This window comes from Rutilus rutilus (assembly GCF_951802725.1).
Source record: "Rutilus rutilus genome assembly, chromosome: 23".
Taxonomy (NCBI): Eukaryota; Metazoa; Chordata; class Actinopteri; order Cypriniformes; family Leuciscidae; genus Rutilus; species Rutilus rutilus.
The window spans coordinates 25,070,028-25,095,182 of record NC_140233.1 but is presented as its reverse complement, the minus strand read 5'-3'; the positions used below and the strand labels follow the sequence as shown (position 1 = coordinate 25,095,182).

At 44.3% G+C, this 25,155-nt stretch overlaps 1 protein-coding gene across 4 annotated transcripts in view; it reads right to left on the bottom strand.

The window, feature by feature from the left end:
- LOC311283281 (C-type lectin domain family 6 member A-like) overlaps window positions 1–14,450 on the bottom strand; it is a 30,454-nt gene extending 16,004 nt beyond the window's left edge. For 2 of the 4 annotated variants that reach the window (XR_014626047.1, XM_084397632.1), the window contains exon 1: window positions 13,733–14,419. Coding sequence is in view for 2 of the 4 variants with exons in the window: in XM_084397632.1 (XP_084253758.1) it covers window positions 13,733–13,889 (157 nt within the window). In the remaining 2 variants the exon portion in view is untranslated. Of the gene's footprint in view, window positions 1–12,716; window positions 12,833–13,732 lie in introns of all 4 variants that reach the window. The other 2 variants (XM_084397635.1, XM_084397630.1) reach the window with 2 other exon arrangements.
- Between the last annotated feature and the right edge of the window lie 10,705 nt (window positions 14,451–25,155).

The window sequence follows — 25,155 nt, the reverse complement described above, 5'->3', positions numbered from 1 at the left end:
AAGGAACGAGTTTGTCATCCGCTTCCTTAGAGGAGCGAGGAGGATGAACCCCCCGCGACCCCCTTCGGTTCCTATGTGGGATCTTTCACTGGTCCTAGACGCACTGAAAGCACATCCCTTTGAACCCTTAGAAACTGTGGATATGAAATACCTCACGCTCAAAACCGTTTTTCTGATAGCACTGTCTTCAGTAAAACGTGTGGGAGACCTTCACGCGTTATCCACTAACGCTGCGTGCCTCGAGTTCGGACCCAATGACTCTAAAGTTATTCTCAGACCGAGGCATGGGTACGTCCCAAAAATTTTGGGCACTCCCTTCAGAGCGCAGGTCATTTCCCTTTCAGCCCTGCCGAATACTGGCTGCGAGGCAGATAGTCACCTCCTCTGCCCAGTTAGGGCGCTGAGAAGCTATATTTCGCGCTCCGCCGCCTTCAGGCGTTCAGAGCAGCTTTTTGTTTCGTTTGGTGGGCGCACCAAGGGTCTCGCCGCCTCGAAACACACCCTGTCCAGATGGATAGTCGATGCTATCGCAGCTGCTTACGCATCTAAAAACCTGCAGTGCCCCTTGGGCATTCGGGCACACTCCACCAGAGGCATGGCCTCATCGTGGGCGTGGTCCAGTGGGATTCCCATTCACGACATTTGTGCAGCGGCAGGCTGGGCCTCCCCCTCCACATTTGTTAGGTTTTACAACCTGGAAGTCCCCGCTTTGCAGGCTAAAGTGCTATCAGTCTAAGTCTCGCGTAAGCCAGCCCACTGTCTGTGCGCGGGCTACGCTGCTGATTTAGCTCTACTGGTTGAGCTACACTATATGGAAGTGTTAGTTGGACCGGCTGTGCCGCTCCCTGCCCCATATTATGTGCTTATGTACTGTGGTATCTTGGCCGCCCAGCTCCGCTTCGCGTCCCCTGGGCTCCCCATGGGAATTCATTCAGGATGCTGGGCGCGCGCACGGCGTTGACAAAGGTGTTCCCGCAGCGTAAGCTAGCTTACGCAATACGAGAGAACCTCTCGTAAGAGAACGTACTCGGTTACTAACGTAACCTCTGTTCTCTCTAGAGAGGGAACGAGTATTGCGTAACCCGCCGTGCTCTCGCCACGAGCTCATTTTCGCTTCATGCGACAGAAACCAGCGAAGCAGCCTCTGTTCCTTGCTTATATACGCTAAGCCACACCCCTAATGACGGGCTGTGACGCACTAAGCGCGCCAAGCGCGCTCATTGGACGTGACGTCACGCGCAAGGCTCAGCCATAGGCTGCTGCAGTTGCCGCAGAGCAGCCAATGGGCACGCGACTCGCTTGCCCTAGGTCTGCAGGCTGCCGCACTGCGTTGACAAGTTTTAAAAAAATTAGGATAATTTTTGGCTTCAGTATCTCGTGAAAGGAGACTTTCCCGCAGCGTAAGCTAGCTTACGCAATACTCGTTCCCTCTCTAGAGAGAACAGAGGTTACGTTAGTAACCGAGTACGTTTTCATACAAAATAAATATGTAACATAATTAGGTACTTTAGTTATTATTAACACAATAACGTAACACATGAAGGCTACGTTTCTTAGCACTGAGAATTAATTAATAAACGCCTGTTTCTTCAGACTCGCGCTATATCCGTAATCCACAAATCACATCACTTTCATAATCACTCAGCCATAGCGATTTCAAGTTTATTAAGATTTATTGTTCAGCATTTCTTGAGCATTTTATTTTTTGCATGGCTGAATGATGTCTTCCTCTTTTCTGAATGACCATGAAGAACGGAGTATTTTAAGATAATCCATGCGATCCGTGGTGTGATCATCGAATCCATAGGATTAGGTTAACTCAGTACAATATTTCAACTTTCCACATCGAGCCCAGCCCAGGCCGTTTACCTTCAGGACTCAGAAGTACCGTGACTACTGCTGTCCTCGCTTATGACATCAGACGGCGGGCCGCGGGAGTGGAAGGCGGATCGAGCGGGATTCTTTATTGGTGTCGATTTTCAGTCTTTTTAATGATAGGCCTTACGCATCTGTCAATCATCCCCGCTTGCTATTTGGGGAATGAATCCAGCGCTATGATTGGTCGAACTCTTCTTCTTTTGCTGTTGCTTGATTTGAGCATAGACAGTAAAAGAAATGGACACAGCGACCCCATTGGATTCAACGGAGACAAAGTGAAGCCAATTAGAAACTCTTACTTCCTGGGAGTCCAGCGTACTGCGCAGACTCAAACTGAGCTCGACGACGTAGATGTGACGTGAGCAAACCGTCTGTCTTCTAGTAGCTGTGCCAAGATCAATCTGAATCATTCCCTTCCGAAACTTGCAGAGACGGAGAGCGTGAGTATGAGCTGTCCATGATCTTGGAGCAGGAGAAACTTTTTGTAGGTGTTCTGATTAATTACTTTGCCATTTTGCCTCAACGTCCTCCCGATTGCCCGCGAGCTTCTCCTCCTGTCCATACGGTAATTTCCTACTGTGCGACAGAGAGTCGCGTGGTTATGACGCAATCGTTAGCCTACTTTTACAAAAACTGCTTCTACAGGGCCATAACGTAAGATACAAGGTAATGGAGCCTTTTATACATTTTCGTGTTTCTTTAGAAATAAATAATGGACAAATGGAGTCTTTAAACGCCTCAGATGTAAAGTTATTCGCTGTCAAAGTGACGCCAAAATGAATGGGAGTCAATGGGATGCTAACAGCAGGTGGGGTTCCGCTAGCCAATGGCGGCGCCCGGGGAAGCTTCAAAATAATACAAATCCCTGCCCCCCTGGATTTGAGGACTGCGCGTGCAGAGGCGTCACCAGGGGCACGTTCAAGTTCAAAACGGTGCGCAACGGTTTGCTACGGTTTCCGGGTTGAACGTCATGTTTCCTGGAAACGGCATGCACCGGTGTGCAACGGGGTTTGAGATACATTTTCTCTTGTTTGGTGGGTGTCTCAGAACTGCAGTCCAATCAGCAGCAACATGTATATAAATCACACGCATTAAAGTGAACTCACACAATGGGTTAAAGGAAAGTAATTTACAAATGTGTTCGATGCAGCTCGGTATACGCAACAACTGAGGATATTAGAAGACGTGTTTGTTGTAAGTTTTATTGTAAAAATATAGGATATCAACATAATGATGTAGTTGTTTATATTTTTAGCTTCATTGCAAGTGTATGACATTTGGTGTAGAAATAAACAATGGTAATTAAGTGTTTTTCCTAAAAATGAGAAAGAAAATACAGGGTATTAAAACAGTATGAACTACAAATAAAGTCAGTATGTAAGGCTAAATAGATGTGTTTTAGTCTGCATTAAGTAAGATGTGTGCTTCCATTTCAGTTTCCACAAATCCCTTAACTGGATTGGGATGTTCTCTTTTGTTCTGGGCAGCAAGTGCAGTAACTGTAACATCGGGCATATTTTGTAGTATTAAACACATATTTATACAGACTTCATCAGGCTCAGAAAATTCTTCACAAAGAACACAAAGAATGGCCTTCTCAGCTGCCATAGTTGCAACTCTTGCGTCATCAGAACAGTGTGTTCAACGCATCACCGTTTCTGTTTAAACAACGTTGTGCAGCGTTTTGTCGGGGCTGAACGCAGCCCAGGTTTTTGCGTAGTTTAGACTAACAAATCGTACCAGTGTACTTTGAAGTCAAAATGCGTATCCGCTATGCAAAATGCGTACACTGCAGCCGCCTACTCTCGCATAGCCTACATTTCAGGCGAGGCAAGGCCATCTCAAACAAGCCTAATGCCTCGGCACTCAATTGGATAGACCTACAACCAATCAGAGCAACCGAGTAAGTGACGTATGTTTTTCATTCATCTTTCCGATCAACAAATGCCTTGATCGTGGTTCTCTGTGTGAATGCACTGTCAATATCTTCTATAACACACGTGATGGCGGAATCTACACATCTCAATTCTCCAGCGGCAGCCATCTTTGTTGTAAACGAATTCAACCCAAACGCTCTTTGGTGACGTGGATGATTACGTTATTGTTGATCATCTGTCCATCATCGTATAAAGCCCGCCCTGACAATTTGATTGGTCCGAACAGCTCTGGTTCAGCATTGTACATAGCTCCACAATGGATCAAGTCCAGGGCTGCGTTCCAGTCCAAAATTGTCATGCCCTTCACTTGCTAACTTCCCTCCGTCTCGTTCACTCGGATGTACGTCATTGCGAGTGCCCACTACTGGCGGAAACTGCAATGGGCTGAATTGGAACGTCCTAAGCCCTTGATCACTTGGAATCAGCTATGTAGTTGATTTATTATTTACATTTGTTTTCCCTTTAAGAATTTGTTTAATGCAGCATCCATATGTATATATGGTGTTTGGGTTGTTTTCAATTTAAAAAAATTGAATTAATATATCATAGAGTTGTTTGTTGTCGTGGTGATTAGACGAGATCTGTGGTGACGTCACAATCGTACTGCATTGTGGGACATATAGGTGCCTGAAGTGTACATATGAAGTAGACTCGCTCCCTCTGTCAAAATCGAGGGAACGAGGGTCTGTCCATCTAAACTTCCCTCTTCCACTTCAAGTGGAACGCACTTCAAAATGGCGGCGGGGATTCCCCAGAGGGGAAGTGCTTAGGGAAGTTCGCAAGTGCGTGTCTAAGGCCCTGTCCCAAATGGCACACTCCGGACTTGTGGACTTCCTCAGAGTCCACACTGTGGTGACGTCATGTAGTGCAGACCTATAGGGCTCTTGGCGTGAGTCCACGAGGGCACATTGAGAGGTATTTTTGGGACAGACTCGATCATCACGCCGGAAATAATGGTATGGTTGTTGTTGGACAGGAGAAATCACATTTTTGCGCTCCGACGTCTCATCTCCATGTCAACTACACAGCCTAATTTTACAGTTCTATATTTTGATATTATGCATGCCACCTGGACATTAGACAATAGCCTACATCATGCTTATTTAAATGATTTATACGGTTGTACATAATACATAATGTTCCATTTGATCTAATTACAATTTTAACACATAATGAAAATGGGCATGAGTTTCAGATTAATTTACAGGTTTCAATAGTCATACTATGTTTACATATGACTCAGTAAAGCCCTGACATTTGGTTCTATTTATTTAATGAATCATATGCGATCGTATTATTCAACGCGCTATTATTATGTTTGAGACATCAACAACTGGTCAGTGACCATAATGTTTGAATAAACTGTAGGTTACAACTGGTAAAATGTACATCTAGGTCATAAAAACCGTAATATTTTCTTCTCAGCCATGTCAACAATTGTCCGTGAGCGAAATCTCCTCTCATCCGTTGTCTGATTGGCCTTTCGCAACGATTCCTGGGTGGTTAAAGTGTGTGGAGCCTGCATCTATGTGGGCTTCACGGAAGACCGCTTCAAGGGTACAAAGGGGGCGCTGCTGAGCACACTTCAGAGCGTTAAAATGCTGAATGGGACGGCCTACGGACTCGTAGACTCAGCGAGCACGCGCAATTTAAGTCCACGAGGCCGAAAGTCCACATGAAGTTCGCCATTTGGGACAGGGCCTAAAAGTGGACTGGAACGCAGCACAGACCTCCCAACTTCCCGACCTCAAATGTTGTGGGCGGGGCTAAGTTCCGCTGTCATCCAGGCTAACATTTCACTGGAATCATTGGTAAATCATTCTGCAACTCGGCGCAGGCTTTGCAGGCTTTTACGATATGGACTCGACAGTAATGCCACAACATGTAAGTAACCATATCCATTCTAATGCCTGTTCTGTGACCAGTGATTTCTGATGTAATGATTTATGTAGCTACAGTCAGATGTTCTTTGTCCTGTCATTAAATCAAACCACTGACTAAACGGTCAACTTCACATTGATTCTCTTAGTTGGGTGTAAATAATCTGTTATTTAAACTGATTGAATTATATATAGAAATCAATCAAAGAACGCCCCGTTTACAACAGCTGTAGCTGTCAATCAAACAGCATGCGCTGAACCTGTCACAGTTCATGAATTCACTGTTTTCTTCGTGTCTCGTGTTTTTGTTGTTCTGTGTGTGTGGGTGTGTGTGAGTGGGCGTTACCGATCGTTCCAGCTGATCAGCGCGCCAGCTGATCTCATTCCCCGCATCAGCTGCTGCCAATTCACTTACCTATAAAGACTCATCGCACTCTCCTCCCTTTGTCAGATCGTTGTTTGGTGTCTTCGTGGTTTTCGTCTCGTCTGAATGTTCACCTGAACTGGATTCACCGTCACCACTCTTCACCAGCACGCTGACCATCTTGTCCCTGCGCCACCAGCCCACCCGAGATTATTAACTGTGTTTGTGTCTTTTGACCAACTAAATAAAGAGATTACTTGCATCCTTGCTTCCGCTTTGTGTATTATGACAGAACGATCTGACCAAGCGATGGAAGCAGCAAGCGGACCCTCTTCTCCTCTGGAAGAATTCATCAAGTCCAGCATTTCACGGATGGATACCCAGGAGAGAAACATGAATGAGTCGGGTCGGGCTATTCAAGCTCTTGTGGCGCAGGTGTCCGAGCTCACCCAGCAATTACAACATCTGCGAGTTCCCACTGCGCCACCCACACCGCCCGCTCCCCCCGTACCACCAGAGAGCGTCTCCCAGTCAGAGCCCCGCCTACCTGTTCCCGAGTCATACAATGGTGAGCCAAACTATTGCAGAGCATTCCTAACACGCTGTTCGATGCACTTTTCTCGGCAGCCCAGGACCTTTGCTAGTGAACGGAGCAAGGTTGCGTTTGTGCTCACGCTACTGACTGGGAGGGCAGCGCTATAGGGGACAGCGGTATGGGAGAACCAAGATCCATGCTGTGCCTCGTTCCAGACACTCTCCGCCGAAATGAAGAGAGTGTTTGACCGTGCGGTCGCGGGAAGAGAAGCGGCACGGATTCTCACGGACCTCAATTCTCTAGATTACCTCAAGACCTCGGATTACTCCATTGAGTTCCGGACTTTGGCGGCAGAGTGTCAGTGGAACGAGGAGGCGCAGTGGGATATGAAATCTGAGGCTACTGTCGGGTGGGATCTCCGCTGAGAAGACCTCATCAACATCTACGCTCCTCCCAGTAAGACTTAGATGGTCAGCCCACACTCACGACTGTCAAGCACTACTGGACTCCGGGGCTGAAGGTAACTTCATGGACTACACATTTGCACTCAAGATTCAGGCTCCCCTTCTACCCCTCACCCGTACCATCGCAGTTCACGCTCTCAAAGGCCAAGCTCTTCCCACCATTTCATTCACCACTGGACCCATCACACTCATCGTATCTGGCAACCACACTGAAACCATTTCCTTCTACATTCTGGACTCCCCCCTCGCACCCATTGTTTTAGGACACCCCTGGCTCATTGAACACAATCCCAAGATAGACTGGCAGCAGAGATCAGTGTCGGAGTGGAGCAGTAAATGTCATGATCCTGTCTTGTGTCTACTTGTCCGTCTGTTTCTGTTTCTGCGTTTCAGGAGGAAGCAGTGGATTTGTCAAACGTGCCCACGGAGTATCAAGACCTGAAGGAGGTGTTCAGTATGTCTTGTGCTGCTTCTCTCCCTCCGCATCGTCCCTATGACTGTGCTATAGAGTTACTGCCAGGTACGTCTCCGCCTAAGGGCAAGTTATATTCATTTTCTGTTCCAGAAAGAGAGGCTATGGAGAAATATATTTCTGATTCTCTAGCAGCGGGGTTCATCCGTCCCTCCTCTTCTCCAGCGGGGGCGGGTTCTTTTTTGTGGGGAAGAAGGACGGATCCCTGCGTCCTTGTATTGACTACCGGGGGCTGAACAGCATCACGGTAAATACTTATCCTTTGCCGCTGATGTCTTCAGCCTTCGAGAGGTTGCAGAGAGCGTCGAACTTCACTAAATTGGACTTACGTAATGCTTATCATTTGGTCCGCATCAGGAAGGGGGATGAATGGAAGACTGCTTTTAACACCCCCAGGGGGCACTTTGAATACTTGGTCATGCCCTTCGGCTTGTCCAACTCCCCAGCAGTCTTCCAGGCACTCATCAACGAAGTGCTGCAAGATATGGTCGATCAGTTCATATATGTCTACCTGGATGTCATATTGATTTTTTCTTCTTCTCTCCAGGAGCACGTGCAGCACGTTCGACGAGTGCTTCAGAGGCTGCTGGAGAATGGGCTTTTTGTCAAGGCGGAGAAATGCGCTTTTCATGCACAGTCTGTTATTTTCTTAGGGTACATTGTGTCGTCTGAGGGAATGCGTATGGATCCTGAGAAGGTTAAGGCTGTGGTGGATTGGCCAAGTCCGGATTCCCGTAAGGCCCTACAGAGGTTTCTGGGGTTCGCCAATTTCTACCGGCGGTTCATTCGCAATTTCAGCCAACTAGCCTCACTTCTGACCGCCTTGACCTCCCCAGAACTACGTTCAGGTGGTCAGACGCAGCTCAGGCTGTGTTTGCCAAACTGAAAGGCCGCTTTGTTTCAGCCCCCATCTTAGTTACCCCTGATCCATCACATCAGTTCGTGGTGGAGGTTGATGCGTCAGAGGTGGGGGTAGGTGCAGTGCTATCCCAATGTTCTCTTACAGACGACAGAATGCATCCGTGCGCGTTTTTGTCTCACCGTTTGTCCCCTGCCGAATGTAATTATGATATTGGTAACAGAGAGTTGTTGGCAGTCAAGTTAGCATTGGAAGAATGGCGTCACTGGTTAGAAGGGTCGGGGGTACCTTTTATCTGGACCGATCATAAGAATCTGGAATACATTAGAACCACTAAAAGATTGAACTCCAGGCAGGCTCGGTGGGCACTTTTTTTCGGACGTTTTGACTTTACTCTCTCGTACCGCCCGGGTTCCAAAAACATCAAGCCCGTTTTTTTTATCGCGCATTTTTGACCGTTTCGATTGCCCGTCTACTCCCGAGTGCATTTTTCCGGAGACCCTAATTATCTCCACACTCTCATGGGAGGTCGAATCGAAGGTCAAGACGGCCTTACAAGGGTAATGCCTCCGGTCGGTTGTCCACCGAACCGTTTATTTGGGCCAGAGGGATTACGGTCCGACGTTATTCAGTGGGGGCATTGTTCCAATGTGGCTTGTCATCCAGGAGTCAGTCGCACTACATCTTTAGTCAAGCAATGATTTTGGTGGCCACGTATGGCTCGCGACGTTCAGTTTTGTTTTGGCTTGCTCAGTTTGTGCCACTGGTAAGACTTCCAATCGACCCCCAGATGGGCTTCTTCAACCGCTGCCGATCCCTTCGAGACCCTGGTCCCATATCGCACTAGATTTTGTCACCGCCCTCCCACCCTCTCAGGGTAACACGGTAGTTTTGACCGCGGTGGACCGGTTCTCGAAGGCGGTCCACTTCATTCCCTTGGCCAAATTACCCTCAGCCAAGGAGACAGCGTTAACAGTCGTTAACCACGTCTTTCGGTTACATGGCCTCCCGACGGACGTGGTTTCCGACAGAGGACCCCAATTCGTGTCCAAATTTTGGAAAGAGTTTTGTAGATTACTGGGTGCGACTGTTAGTCTGTCCTCAGGGTTTCATCCCCAGAGCAATGGTCAAACTGAGAGAGCCAACAAGGATTTGGAGAGAACGTTGCGATGTCTGGTCTCCAAGAATCCTTCCTCATGGAGCCAACAACTGTCAATGGTGGAGTACGCCCACAATTCGTTACCAGTGTCATCTACGGGCCTATCTCCGTTTGAGTGTAGTCTAGGTTACCAGCCACCAATTTTACCTAGTCTGGAATCCGAAGTCGCGGTCTCCTCCGCTCACGCTTTCGTCCAGAGGTGTCATCGCACTTGGACTAGAGCCCGCGAGACTCTACTCCAAGTGGGAGCGCGCACCAAGGCCAAGGCCGATCGCCACCGGTCTAGACCTCCCGTATACGTCGTCGGTTCCAAAGTGTGGCTTTCTACCAAGAACATTCCTCTGCGCTCCGTTTCTAATAAGCTTGCTCCCAAATTCATTGGCCCGTTCACTGTCACCAAGATCATTAGTCCGGTGGCAGTCCGCCTCAATCTTCCTCCAGTGTACAGGAGAATTCATCCCGTTTTTCATGTATCCAAAATCAAACCCGTGTTTTATTCCCGCATTAATCCGCCCCCCCCCCCGGTTCCCCCACCGCCACGACTCGTAGAAGGGGAACCTACTTATTCGGTTGATCGTATTCTGGACTCAAGGCGGAGGGGATGCGGAGTCCAGTACTTGGTGGACTGGGAAGGTTACGGTCCGGAGGAGAGAAGTTGGGTGCCTGCTAGAGACATCCTGGATCACTCCCTTATTGATGATTACAATCGACAGGTAAGGGAGTCTGGGGACGCCAGGAGGCATTCCTAGGAGGGGGGGTACTGTCACGGTTCATGAATTCACTGTTTTCTTCGTGTCTCGTGTATTTGTTGTTCTGTGTGTGTGGGTGTGTGTGAGTGGGCGTTACCGCTCGTTCCAGCTGATCAGCGCGTCAGCTGATCTCATTCCCCACACCAGCTGCTGCCAATTCACTCACCTATAAAGACTCATCACACTCTCCTCTCTTTGTCAGATCGTTGTTTGGTGTCCTCAGTGTATGTACATCGTGTGCCCATCTACAGTCCTGTTCCTGGTTCGAGTTCCTGTTTGGTGTCTTCGTGGTTTTCATCTCGTCTGGATGTTCACCTGCACTGGATTTACCGTCACCACTCTTCACCAGCACGCTGACCATCTTGTCCCTGCGCCACCAGCCCACCCGAGATTCTGAACTGTGTTTGTGTCTTTTGACCAACTAAATAAAGAGTTTACTTGCATCCTTGCTTCCGCTTTGTGTATTATGACAGAACCTGTCAATCAAACAGCATGCATTGAACCTGTCAATCAAACAGAGAGTGTTTATCAGTGACTGGACTCACGGCAAAACTCCCGTAATAATCAACGAATCTCTTATTTACAGTGTGTTTGCACTATTAGTTATGATGAAAGCATTCATTAGTGTACAGAAATCGAGTTGCAATGACGAGATCGCTGCATACATCCCAGGCAGTAACATATGTCGCCCACATCTGGTACGCGTGGAATCCACATGCACGGATCTGGGCCGACACTGTGTTGCTGTCTGGGATGTCTGTGATCAGCTATGCTCAGCACTGCAACCTTTCATGCTAAATCTATCTAAATATAATGGCATAGATCTAATTGCAGCGCAGCACTCACTATTGGCCAGCATCACACACATGATCAGCATCGGCCAATAGTGAGCCTACGTTCTGACATACAACCCAGAAGTACTGTGCTGTTACACTACGTGAACTCACCCAGAGGCCCACACAGAAGAAAATGAATAGTTGAATAAAGTCGTTATTTTTGTGTGTTTTTTTGCGCACAAAATGTATTCTCGTTGCTTGATAAACTTATGGTTGAGCCACTGTAGTCACTTGGACTATTTTAAATAGGGATGTCCCGATCCGATCACGTGATCGGAAATCGGGCCCGATCACGTGTTTTCAGACTCGATCGGAATCGGACGTTACCTCCCGATCAGGACTCGGATATATATGTATATATATTCTCATTATTTTTTAACACATATATAGTTATTCGGTGGCACAGAGTTACGCCGGTATCACACTGCACGCGTTAGCAGAGCGAGCAGTGCAGGAGCAGTGCGTATGGTGAGCAGGAGCAGGACACGCGCGTTTTGCTTTCACACTGGCAGCGTTTGTCACGCGCGGCTGAACCGCGGGTTGTGTAGGCTACAGACAGAGTACTCTATAATGGATAAGTTGGCATTGCTTTTTTTCGTTTTCAAATACATTTAAGAGAAAAGACTTGTCAATAAGCTTATTTTATTAATAATTTCATATAACTTTTGGTTCATCTTTGTTTTTATTGTTATGGCAACAAGTTTGTTTTTGGACATTTGTTTTCTTTTTAAATTGCTGTTGGTCATTTGATTGACTGTTTAAAACACAATAGATATCATCAATGCACTTTTTGGATAAAACTGCGGTGTATTTTGGCCATGATCAATGTATTGTCACTTTAATTCAGCAAAAGCGGCGCAGCAAAAATAGACTCGGCGCCGAAACGATCGCGGCACTTCTGCTCTGCTACGCACTGCCGCGCCACCACTGCGCGCGGTGTGAATGCTCTAAAGCCTGGTTTAATCTGTTAACATGGGCGGCGAAAAAAATACGCACTGCACGCTCTGCTAACAGTGCAGTGTGAAACCGGCGTAAGAGTTAGGAGTGCAGTTCCTAAAAGCACATTACTGCTGCTTATATGTTGGCATGTAACGTAATTGCGATTTGCAAAATAGTTTCCTCAGAACGTATTTCATGTGATACAGGGTTGCAGAAAACAGACAGTCTTTTATACCTATAGTCTCTTCTCCTGTAATTTTCCGCTCCCCCAGTAAACAAGATCGGGCTGGTTAAGACAAAAGGTCTTTCTAACCCCTCCTGGACTTTTACTGTCTTCGCAGGTGTGAGGTCAAAAGGTCTTTCTTTATGAGATAACCCCCCTGCCTTTCCTGAATACAAATTACCCGCCCTACAGAGTTGAAAGGCTCTTATCTGACCATCAGTGTGTGTGTGTGTGTGTGTATGTGTGTGTGTGTGTGTGTGTGTGTGTGTGTGTGCCCATGCTAGGTGCACACATACATTTCAGGAGAGAAGCACATGGTTTCAAACGAAAAGGAAAGAAAAATAATCTAAAAACAGATCAAATATAAATTTTTCCACAACAACACATAGCGTGGGTCAGCATCTAGTCTGGTTTGTAGTACCTGGCAGAGAGTGGATAACTCTGTGGTTCTGTTTGATGGAGACCTCACCATCCACTCTGGCCTTCCATCAACAATAGCATCATCTTCATCAGACATCAGTTCCATTCTTAATTAGCCTATGTGCACATGTAGTAGCACAAACAACTATAAAGTGTGTTCTATGAGCACAATGTGTTACACACAATTACAAATTTGAAAATACAAACAGAATCATTGCAATTTGGAGATCTTTTGTTCAAAGTTCAGAGTTACTGAATCCTGTTGTGAGGCTAAAACAGTTCCCATGGAATGGGGAGAAAAATGTGTGTTCTCCAGCGTGGGTTTACCCATGTGCTCTGCTATGAACCACTCTCAGAAACATTAAATCATGCGTTTTCTTGACAAGAATATGATAACATCACTATCGTTCTGTGTATCATTTTTAAATTTTAAGCTTCTCACCTCTTAATTATTTGTAATCAAGAGCAATTCTGCTTTGTAGCAGAAGTCCTCAAGAGCTGAGATATAATACAAAAGTTTCCTTAACCTTTCAACCTGTTGCATCATATCATCTTGTTTTTCCCAACTTTGCTTTTCATAAACAAAAAACATGTTTTCCAATTGTTTACAAACTTAGAATTTTCATTCTGTTGTTTGCTCATTCTCATTAAGTTTTGCAAGTTTTTTGCAACAAAGCCAATAAAACAATGGAGAAAGCATAAACTTTAGGCTCTAATTTATAGCTCTTCATCGAGTTCCAGAAAATAATTTGGAAGATGTTATTCCAATTTAGATTTCATCTCCTGTTGCGAAGGCAAACAAGGAGATCTTTAAAATCCATAAGGGTCTTCATTCCTCATCTGCGCTGCTGCTATCATGTCCCTGACATGTGGTTGTGTCTAATTCTCAAGCTTTATCTGACGCTTTTCGGTGTGCGGACGTGACTGGGTATTCCGACCCATTCTATAAATGTGTTAATATGGGGTGCGTCTGTTTTTCCCTCAACACTTCTAAAAAGGCAAAAAGAATTGACTTACCACAACGGTGGAAGGAAGAGAAGATGATCAAACATCTTGTTGATTTTAAAATCCCAATACTTTGCTGGAAAGACGTTGCTCGCCTTTGTTGCAAGATCACGGTTGCGAGGCTGGTCACCACTTTGTAAGCCCGTCTGGATCGGTCCAAAGGCAGCATCCGATAGAACGGGTGAAGGTCTCTTCGTGTTACTGTCTTTCCGCGCGGCAAAGTAATTTAATTCCATTTAAGCTTTTATCTGCCCTGTGAGTGGCCCACGGTGCCAAAATGGTGAAAACTGTAAGGCGGGTGCCAGTAAGTCTGGGCTACCCCGCGAGAAGGCAAAAGGCTCTACTGAGAATTAACATTTGAACTCTCTCTTGAATATGTAACAGCAACATCCGAGATGCACAACACAGTGCAGCTCACACCTCACTTTTACAGTCTCATCATCTCCCTCTGCTCCCCCTCTTCTCCTCCTCACCTAAAACTCACTAAAAACCTATGCATTGTCAAATGTGGACAATAAGTAATTATACATGTTTGGTATCATTCGAATGTCTCAGTGCGACTGGTACAAATGTCTCATCCCCAAAGAAGTAAAACAAAAGGTAATACAGTTTTTAAGAGTTTAGAGATAACTACACAGAGGAGGGTGCGTCTTCCAGGCAAATGGCATCCGGCTCTCAAAAGGTGTAAACTCTGAATGCAAATTGCCATTGTTAGCAAATATTTCTATGTGAAAGAAGTTTCTGTCTTGGTCTGGGTATATAATGAATTTCAACAAGAGGCTCAGGGTGATTTGTTACTCAAATTAGCCCATGATGCTCAGTGTATGCAAAACACTTCAAACGCATCATGTATTTTATAATGTCAGGTTCGCATCTTCTCTCTTTATTCCAGAGCATTTGATGTTTTGTATTTACAGCGGGGAAAATAAGTATTGAACACGTCATCATTTTTCTCAGTAAATATATTTCCAAAGGTGCTATTGACATGAAATGTTCACCAGATGTTGGTAACAACCCAAGTAAGCCATACATACAAAGAAACAAACAAAAATAAGTTCAGAAAGTAAGTTATGTGTAATAATGTGAAATGACACAGGGAAAAAGTATTGAACACATGAAGAAAGGGAGACGCAAAAAGGGCATGGAAAGCCAAGACAAATGCTGAAAACTTACAGTAATTAAAAAGCAATCCAGCCCCCTGTCAGTGGAAATTAATAACAGCTGGTTCAGTCCCAAATGATGGCCTACAAAAAGGTCTCATTGCCAAGGTGTCACACAAGACACACTCATGATGGGTAAAAGCAAAGAGTCAAGTCAAGTCAAGTCATCTTCATTTATATAGCGCTTTTAACAATGTAGATTGTCTCAAAGCAGCTTTACATAGATAAATGTATAATTTAACGTAAGATTGTTTTGGCTTTATAGCGGTTCTTTAATAAAGTTATTTTCCAGCTAAAGTTAGTTTTGATTGATTCGCTTCCGTCGCAATGATCATTTGTTATTAAATTAGGGCCGGCAAGACGACACCATTCCCTCTACACAGACTTTAAACGCGATCCTGTGAGAAACGCTGATGGCGTTCAGATGCACATTAAGAACGGGTTCTATAGTTATGTGCGTTTGAATATATGTGCGCAGGTTTGGAATTCCCTACAAACCAAGCCTAAACAAATTACTGGTGTTTCCTTATAGTTTTGAGATCAGAATTTTATTTTATTTAATCAAATCGGAGCAGATACGCGAATTGAGTTTCCCGACGACGCTTTATCTGTAGAGTGGGAAAGGGATCCTCCATAGGGAGAGACTAGTTGGTACTTCAGCACTGCGTTGACATCGGGTCCAGGAAAGGTCCTTCGTCAGATCTGGAAACGGCCTGGATCCGGCAGGCTGCGGGAAAACCTCGGGATAAACACAGACACTAAAATTAGCGTAGATGCCATTCTTCTCATGATGTAACAAGTACATCAGGATTTATGGGAAGTGTTCCCGGTTCCAGATGACCTAATCTATGCAGCCTAACACTGAATTATAGAAGTCTATAATGTATTATGTGAATGCTATGTCAAAGAGATGTGTCTTTAATCTGGCTTTGAACTGACAGAGTGTGTCTGCTTCCCGGACAATGTTAGGAAGACTGTTCCAAAGTTTTGGTGCTAAATAGGAAAAGGATCTACCGCCAGCAGTCGATTTTGATATTATAGGTATTATCAACAGGCCGGAATTTTGAGATCGCAATAGACGTGAAGGAGTATAATGCGTTAAGAGCTCGCTCAAGTACTGCGGAGCTAAACCATTTAGTGCTTTGTAAGTAATCAGCAATATTTTAAAATTGATGCGATGTTTAATAGGGAGCCAGTGCAGTTTTGACAGAACCGGGCTAATATGGTCATACTTCCTTGTTCTGGTAAGAACTCGAGCTTCTGCGTTTTGAACTAGCTGTAGTTTGTTTATTAAGCGTGCAGGGCAACCACCCAGTAGAGCATTACAATAATCTAGCCTTGATGTCATGAAAGCATGAACTAATTATTCCGCATTTGTCAATGAGAGCATATGACGTAATTTAGATATATTTTTAAGATGGAAAAATGCGGTTTTACAGATACTAGACACGTGACTTTCAAATGAAAGATTGGTATCAAAGAGCACACCCAGGTTCCTAACCGACGACGAAGACTTAACAGAGCAGCCATCAAGTGTTAGACAGTATTCTAAGTTATTACGTGAGGAAGTTTTTTGTCCAATAATTAGAATCTCTGTTTTTTCAGAATTTAGAAGTAGGAAATTACGAGTCATCCAATTTTTTATATCAGCTATGCATTCTGTTAATTTAGTGAATTGGTAAGTTTCGTTAGGTTTTGAAGAAATATAGAGCTGAGTATCGTCGGCATAACAGTGAAAGCTAATTCCATGTTTCCTAATGATATCTCCTAATGGTAGCATGTACAGAGTGAACAGCAACGGTCCTAGTACTGAGCCTTGTGGTACGCCATACTGAACTTGTGATCGATAAGACATCTCTTCATTTACTGATACAAACTGATAACGGTCAGATAAGTATGATTTAATCCATGCTAGTGCAATTCCACTAATGCCAACAAAGTTTTCGAGTCTATTTAAAAGAATGTTCTGGTCAATGGTGTCAAACGCAGCACTAAGATCGAGTAACACTAATAGAGAGATACAACCACGATCGGATGATAAGAGCAAATAATTTGTGACTCTGACGAGAGCAGTCTCAGTACTATGGTACGGTCTAAATCCGGACTGAAAATCCTCACAGATATCATTTCTTTCTAGAAAGGAACATAGTTGTGAAGATACTGCCTTTTCTAGTATCTTTGACAGAAAAGGTAGATTCGAGATCGGCCTGTAATTGACTAACTCTGAAGGATCAAGTTGCATTTTTTGAACAAGCGGTTTAATCATAGCCAGCTTAAAGTTTTTTGGTACGTATCCTAGAGACAAAGACGAATTAATGATATTAAGAAGAGGATCTATGACCTCTGGAAGCATCTCTTTCAGTAGCTTAGTCGGTATAGGGTCTAACATACATGTTGTCAATTTAGATGATTTAACGAGTTTAGTAAATTCTTCCTCTCCTATAGCAACGAATGAATCAAATTTTTCCTCAGGGAGACTACAATGCACTGCCTGATGCGATACTGTAGTAGACGGTTGCATAGTTATAATTTTATCCCTGATATTATCAATCTTATAAGTGAAGAAGTTCATAAAGTCATTACTGCTGTGTTGCTTGGAAACTTCTGTGTTTGAAGCTTTCTTTTTCGTTAGTTTAGCCACTGTTTCAAATAAATACCTAGGATTATGTTTATTTTCTTCTAATAGGGTTGAAAAATAAGCAGATCTAGCAGCTTTTAAAGCCTCTCTGTATGCAATCGAGCTCTCTTTCCATGAAATGCGAAATACCTCTAGGTTTGTTTTCTTCCAGTTTCGTTCCATTTTTCTGGCTGCTCTCTTAAGTGCCTGAGTGTGCTCGTTGTACCACGGCGTTGGATTATTTTCTTTAATCTTCTTTAAGCGCAACGGAGCAACTGTGTCTAAAGTGCTGGAAAAGAGAGAGTTAAAAGTTTCTGTTGCAATATCAAGTTTTTCTAAGCTTTCCGGGATGCTAAAATGATGAAACTGATCAGGAAGATTATTAATAAAGCAATCTTTAGTGGCAGAAGTGATTGGTCTAACATATTTGTAACACGGAGTCGGCTTTGCAGCCTTGGCTAAATGTAATTTACACGAGACTAGATAATGATCTGAGATGTCATCGCTCTGCTGCAGAATTTCAACGGCATCAACATCTATTCCGTGTGATAATATTAGATCTAGAGTATGATTACGACGATGAGTAGGTCCTGACACGTGTTGTCTAACTCCAATTGAGTTTACGATGTCTTTAAATGCCAAACCCAATGCATCTTTTTCATTATCGATGTGTATATTAAAATCACCAACAATTAGTACTTTATCTGCAGCCAATACTAACTCTGATAGAAAGTCCGCAAATTCTTTGATAAAGTCTGTATGGTGCCCTGGTGGCCTGTATACAGTAGCCAGTACAAATCTCAAACGTGATTTATCATTTTTACTATCTATTTTTACATTAAGCACTAACACTTCAAAAGAATTATATTCGAAACTCAATTTCTTAGTGGTTTTGAAAATATTACTATAGATTACAGCAACTCCTCCCCCTTTGCGTTTAAGACGAGGTTCATGTTTTTAACAGTAATCTTGCGGGGTGGACTCATTTGAAGTAATGTAATCGTTTGGTTTTAGCCAGGTTTCTGTCAAACACAGCACATCTAGGTTATTATCTGAAATCATATCATTAACAATGAGTGCTTTTGAAGTAAGCGATCGAATATTCAGCAACCCAAGCTTTAGCATTTGCTCGTCTGTATTATAGCTGTTTTTTATTTGTTGAACATCAATTAAATTTTTAACCTTAGATAGGTTTAAACATTTTTTTGATTTCCAAATTCGGGGAACAGACACAGTCTCTATATGATGATAGCTAGGTGAAAGAGGCTCTATGTGATGGGATTTATCTGACCTTGGTGATGTGAGACAGCAGACGGTCGGTTTAGCCAGTCTGTCTGCTTCCTGACCTGAGCCCCAGATTGTCATGTTTGAGCTCTAAGACTATGAGCCATATTACTCGAGAGAAGAGCAGCACCATCCCAGGAGGGATGAATACCATCTCTTTTCAACAGGTCAGGTTTGCCCCAAAAACTTTTCCAATTGTCTATGAATTCTATATTATTACACGGACACCACTTAGACAGCCAACCGTTAAGCGAACACAATCTACTGACTATCTCATCACTCCTGCGAACAGGAAGGGGGCCAGAGCAGATTACAGTGCCTGACATCGTACTTGCAAGTTCACACACCTCTTTAATATTAATTTTGGTGATCTCCGACTGGCGGAGTCGAACATCATTAGTGCCGACATGAATAATGATCTTAGAGAATTTACGATTAGCATTAGCCAGCACTTTTAAATTTGCTTTGATGTCAGGCGCTCTGGCTCCCGGCAAACATGTGACTATGTTCGCTGGTGTCTCTATTTTCACGTTCCGTGTGATCGAATCACCAATTACTAGGGCACAATCAACAGAATTCTCAGTGGGTGTTTCACTGAGTGGGGCAAATCGATTTGTTATGGTAATCGGAACGGAAGAGTGTTTTTTTGATCCGCGACTTTTGACCATTTGCCTGGCTGCACAGGCTCTACTTCAGCTGGAACCGCACCATGTAAAGAGTTCACGCTAGGCGCATCCAAAATAGTATCTAAAGCTCTAGCACTCTTGCTATCCTCAATTAAGGTTTGGATGCGTGTCTCTAATTCTGAAATCTTCTCTGTCAGCCTAACTGACTCCTTGCATTTATCACATATAAATCCTACATTGCCAACAGAGAAGCCTATGCTATACATGTGACATGAAGTGCAGGTGACAATAACAGGACAAGACATTACTCACCGTGTTTGTTGACTGATTATTACTTACCTGAGCTTTTATTAACTCAAAGGCGCGAGCGTGCGAGAGAAAAATAAATAAATAAAATAGCTGAGCGCACGGGTGGCGCGTTAACAGGCTAGCAGTAGCGAATTAGCGTGTTGTGCTAGTAGTAACGGAAGCTAGCGATGTCAATCTGAGATGTTGGGTAAGCTGTATTTAGTATAAGTATAGTATTTAGTATAAACAACTACAAATTGTAGTAAATGATGGTTCAAAACAAAGAAATACGAGGCTAAGACGGAGCTTACAGCAACCGAAGCAAACAAACTCACAGCAGGCAGAGGCAGACAGGAGCAATCGATCAGCCAAAGTCGATGAATCCAATCGACTAGTAGTACACAATCGCTGTCTCAAGACCTTTACAACCTAATTGTTCCAACACATAATGATGGCATTGGTTATAGGCGCCATTCTAAGCTTCTGAATGGTCCAGTGAGCACTTTTGGGGCCATAATACGGAAGTGGAAAGACAATCATTTCACCATAAATTTGCCTCGACCAGTGCTCCTCGCAAGATTTCTGATAGAGGAGTGAAAAGAATAATCAGAAGAGTTGTCCAAGAGCCAAGGATCACTTGTGGAGAGCTTCAAAAAGACCTGCAGATAGCAGGTACTGTTGTCTCAAAGAAAACAGTAAGTAATCCACTCCACCGCCATGGCCTGTATGCACGCTCACCACGCAAGACTCCTTTACTGAAGAAAAAAGCATGTTGAAGCTCATTTAAAGTTTGCTGCACAACATTTGGAAAAGCCAGTGAAATACTGGGAGAATATAGTGTGGTCACATGAGAGCAAAATTGAACTGTTTGGATGCCATAATACACACCATGTTTGGAGGAGAAATGGCAGTGCACATTACCCTAAAAACACCATACAACTTGGTGTTGGCTCTTGGACAACTCTTCTGATTATTCTTTTCACTCCTCTATCAGAAATCTTGCGAGGAGCACTGGTCGAGGCAAATTTATGGTGAAATGATTGTCTTTCCACTTCCGTATTATGGCCCCAAAAGTGCTCACTGGACCATTCAGAAGCTTAGAATGGCGTCTATAACCAATGCCATCATTATGTGTTGGAACAATTAGGTTGTGAAGGTCTTGAGACAGCTCTTTGCTTTTACCCATCATGAGATGTGTCTTATGTGACACCTCGGCAATGAGACCTTTTTGTAGGCCATCATTTGGGACTGAACCAGCTGTTATTAATTTCCACTGACAGGGGGCTGGATTGCTTTTTAATTACTGTAAGTTTTCAGCATTTGTCTTGGCTTTCCATGCCTTTTTGCGGCCTCCCTTTCTTCATGTGTTCAATACTTTTTCCCTGTGTCATTTCACATTATTACATATAACTTACTTTCTGAACTTATTTTTGTTTGTTTCTTTGTATGTATGGCTTACTTGGGTTGTTACCAACATCTGGTGAAAATTTCATGTCAATAGCACCTTTGGAAATATATTTACTGAGAAAAATGATGACGTGTTCAATACTTATTTTCCCCGCTGTATTTATTGTACTGATTATGAAATTGGCATGATACATTTACCTGACATAATAAATTGTTACATTTGGTTTATTCCGACTGACTCTGAAATTGTTTTCCCAGGTAGATTAAACAGATTTGTATTTTACCGCAAGTTTTGCGTCAGATTAGTGACGACTAATATTTGGCACTAATTCAAGTGTACTTGGTTTGCAAAGACAAGAAGTGAATTTCCGTTTAGGGCAGCAAACGTGCTGCTTGACCAACCTAAATCTAGGTGTCTTACCTCTGTTTTAATTTAATGTTACTTTAAATAAGTGTACGTGGGAAACCACGGCATGGCCAATCCAAAGCTATTATAAGAGAAGTAAAGATGGATCCATATTGTAGTCATTTATCGCCCCCCAGGTCAGCTGGGTAACTTCGTAGAGGAGCTGGATGTGCTGCTGTCCTCTTTCCCTGAGGACGGCACCCCACTTGTAGTCTTTGGTGACTTCAACATTCATCTCGAAAAGCCGCATGCAACAGACTTCATCTCTCTCCTAGCCTCTTTCGATCTCAAATGACTCATCACCACAGGAACTCACAAATCAGGCAACCAACTGGACCTGGTTTACACACGCAACTGCATCACAGACAACATTTTGGTGAGACCTCTCCATGTTTCAGATCATTTCCTCATTACTTTCAGTCTACAACTCTCTACCCCTGCACCTCCAACCCCACCACCAGTCACTTTCAGGCGAAACCTGCGCTCACTTTCTCCCTCCCATCTTTCCTCTGCCATGTCATCTTCTCTTCCCCCACCCTCACAATTCTCATCTCTGGATGTGAATACCGCAACGGATACCTTATGCTCCACTCTAACCTCTTCTCTAGACAATATCTGCCCTCTCTCCTCCAGGCCAGCACGCGCTACTCCCTCCAACCCCTGGTTATCTGAGGTTCTTCATGATCACCGGACCGAACTCAGGGCAGCGGAGAGGAAATGGCGCAAATCAAAAGACACATCTGACCTGAGTATGTATAAATCTCTCCTCTCTTCCTTTTCTGTTGATGTTCATGATGCAAAATCTTCATACTTCCACAACAAGATCAACAGCTCCTCCAACACACGATCACTCTTCAAGACATTCAACTCTCTCCTCTGTCCACCTCCACCACCACCCACCTCCTCTTTAACTGCTGACGATTTTGAACTATCAGCAGTCAGTTCTCAGCTCCACACACACAGGAACCCAGTCTGACCCCTTCCACAGCCAATATCCCTCTGTCCTCCTTTTCTCCGCTAACCGAGGAAGAAGTATCTACACTTCTCCTCTCCAGTCATCTTACCACCTGCCCTCTAGACCCCATCCCCTCACACCTTCTACAAGCCATCTCTCCCACACTTCTACCAGCACTCACACACATCATCAACTCATCCCTACATACTGGCACTTTCCCTACAGCATTCAAGCAGGCTCGGGTTACTCCACTGCTTAAAAAACCAACACTAAACACATCATCTGTAGAGAATTACAGACCTATCTCTCTCCTACCATTCATTGCGAAAACACTTGAAATAGCTGTTTTCAACCAAGTAACATCCTTCTTGTCTCTAAACAACCAGCTGGATGTCAACCAATCTGGCTTCAAGAAAGGGCATTCAACTGAGACTGCATTACTGTCGGTCACAGAAGCCCTACGGATCGCAAAAGCTGCTTCCAAATCTTCAGTCCTCATTCTCCTGGATCTGTCTGCTGCCTTCGACACTGTGAATCATCAGATCCTTATGTCCAGCCTCTCATCACTGGGCATCACAGGAACTTCACTCCACTGGTTCGAGCACATCAACTGACCACAGGGGTTCCCCAGGGTTCAGTTCTTGGTCCCCTCCTCTTCTCCATCTACACCACATCACTGGGTCACATCATACAGGCACACGGTTTCTCCTACCACTGCTATGCTGATGACACACAGCTCTTCATCTCATTTCAACCAGATGATCCCACAGTAGCTGCACGGATCTCAAGCTGTCTGGCGGACATCTCGACATGGATGAAGGAACATCACCTGCAGCTCAACCTGGCAAAGACTGAGCTTCTCGTCCTCCCTGCCAATCCGTCTCTACAGCACAACTTCACTATCCAGCTAGAATCATCATCAATCACCCCATCAAGGTCGGTCAGAAATCTTGGAGTAACGTTTGATGACCAGCTGACCTTCACAGATCACATTTCAAAGACAGCTCGATCATGCAGGTTTGCACTGCACAACATCAGGAAGATCAGGCCTTTCCTTACTGAGCATGCAACACAACTTCTCTTCCAGGCCCTGGTCATTTCTAGGCTTGACTACTGCAATGCTCTTCTGGCCGGACCTCCATCATGTGCAACTAAACCTCTACAAATGATTCACAATGCTTCAGCTCATCTTGTCTTCAACGAGCCCAAGAGGGCCCACGTCACTCCTCTGTTCATCTCTTTGCACTGGCTACCTCTCTCTGCTCGCATCAAGTTCAAGGCATTGACGCTTGCTTACAGATCTATCACAGGCTCAGCTCCCTCCTACTTTCACTCACTCCTACGAGTCTACATCCCTACCAGAAGCCTACGATCGGTCAAAGAGCGACGTCTCGTGGTTCCATCACAGAAAGCCACAAAATCACTTTCCAGAACATTCTTATTCACAGTTCCATGCTGGTGGAACGCTCTCCCCACCCTCATCCGGAATGCAGAATCCCTGACAACATTCAAAAGACAACTGAAAACCCATCTCTTCCGTGAGCACTTAACCTCATAAAAAAAAATATAATAATAAAAAAACAACCTTCCCTTTCCCTTTAAAACCTCACTTATCGGGCTTATGCTACTCTGAATAATGCCTGAACTTCGTATTTTGAGCACTTCTTGCGTTGTTTTTGCCTCTTCATGATGACTCGCTTAATTTAGTCCTAATTTGTAAGTCGCTTTGGATAAAAGCGTCTGCTAAATGACTAAATGTAAATGTAAAATGTAAAGTGGGTTGACCTGTTGTAGTGGCCATACCTCTACTGAAGTAAACGTTACGTTAAATTCAAGTGTATGCAATTCCATGGGGGCTATACCAAAGTATCTTTGATTGTTTAAGCTTGAATGTGACCAATCTCAGGTATATAGCAATTACCGCTGTTTGGTGACGAAAACAGACGAGCTTGTGAACGTGAGACCCGTATTAAGCGTGAGGACCTCTGAGCGACATAGCTTCCTAATATGAATGGGTAAAATATAAGTAAAGAGTTGAAAAGAACAAGTCAGTCAGCGTAAATGACATGATGAAGCAGCTGATCTCCGGCCAGAATGCCATGTCTTGTCAGCTTACTTCTTTAATGTCTGCATAGCATGCACAGACTGTTCTTCTCCGAGAGGCTCTCCAGTGTCTTGATGCTCTTGAGCGAAAGTATGAGCAGCACAGACTACAGGAAGAGCCTAACAACACTTCGAAAAGAATGAAAAGGGCACATAACGTGAGCGTTGCGGTAAGTTCAGTTATTGTTATATAATGTGGCTGTAAATCATAGTTTGCATACAATTGACCCTTCGCTAAGCCACGCCCGAAAACCGCCACAGGCCAATCGTGGCTTAGCAACCGTAACTAGGCGCGGGAGGTCTGGAAAGCTTTCAAGCGAGGGAAACATGCCGAAGCGTTGTGCGTATGGATTGTGCAAATCTGATACACGGTATCCTAAAAGTTTGGACGGGGTGGTGGATTTTGTTCCCTTCCCAAAACCTAAAAGGGAGAAATGCCGGGTGTCATCTTCATTTATATAGCGCTTTTAACAATGTAGATTGTTCCATAGCAGCTTTACATTGATAATAGGAAATTAAAAGTAAAGTGTTTTGGCTTTATAGCAGCTCTAGAATAAAGTTATTGTCCAGCTCGTGGATCAAGCAGTGT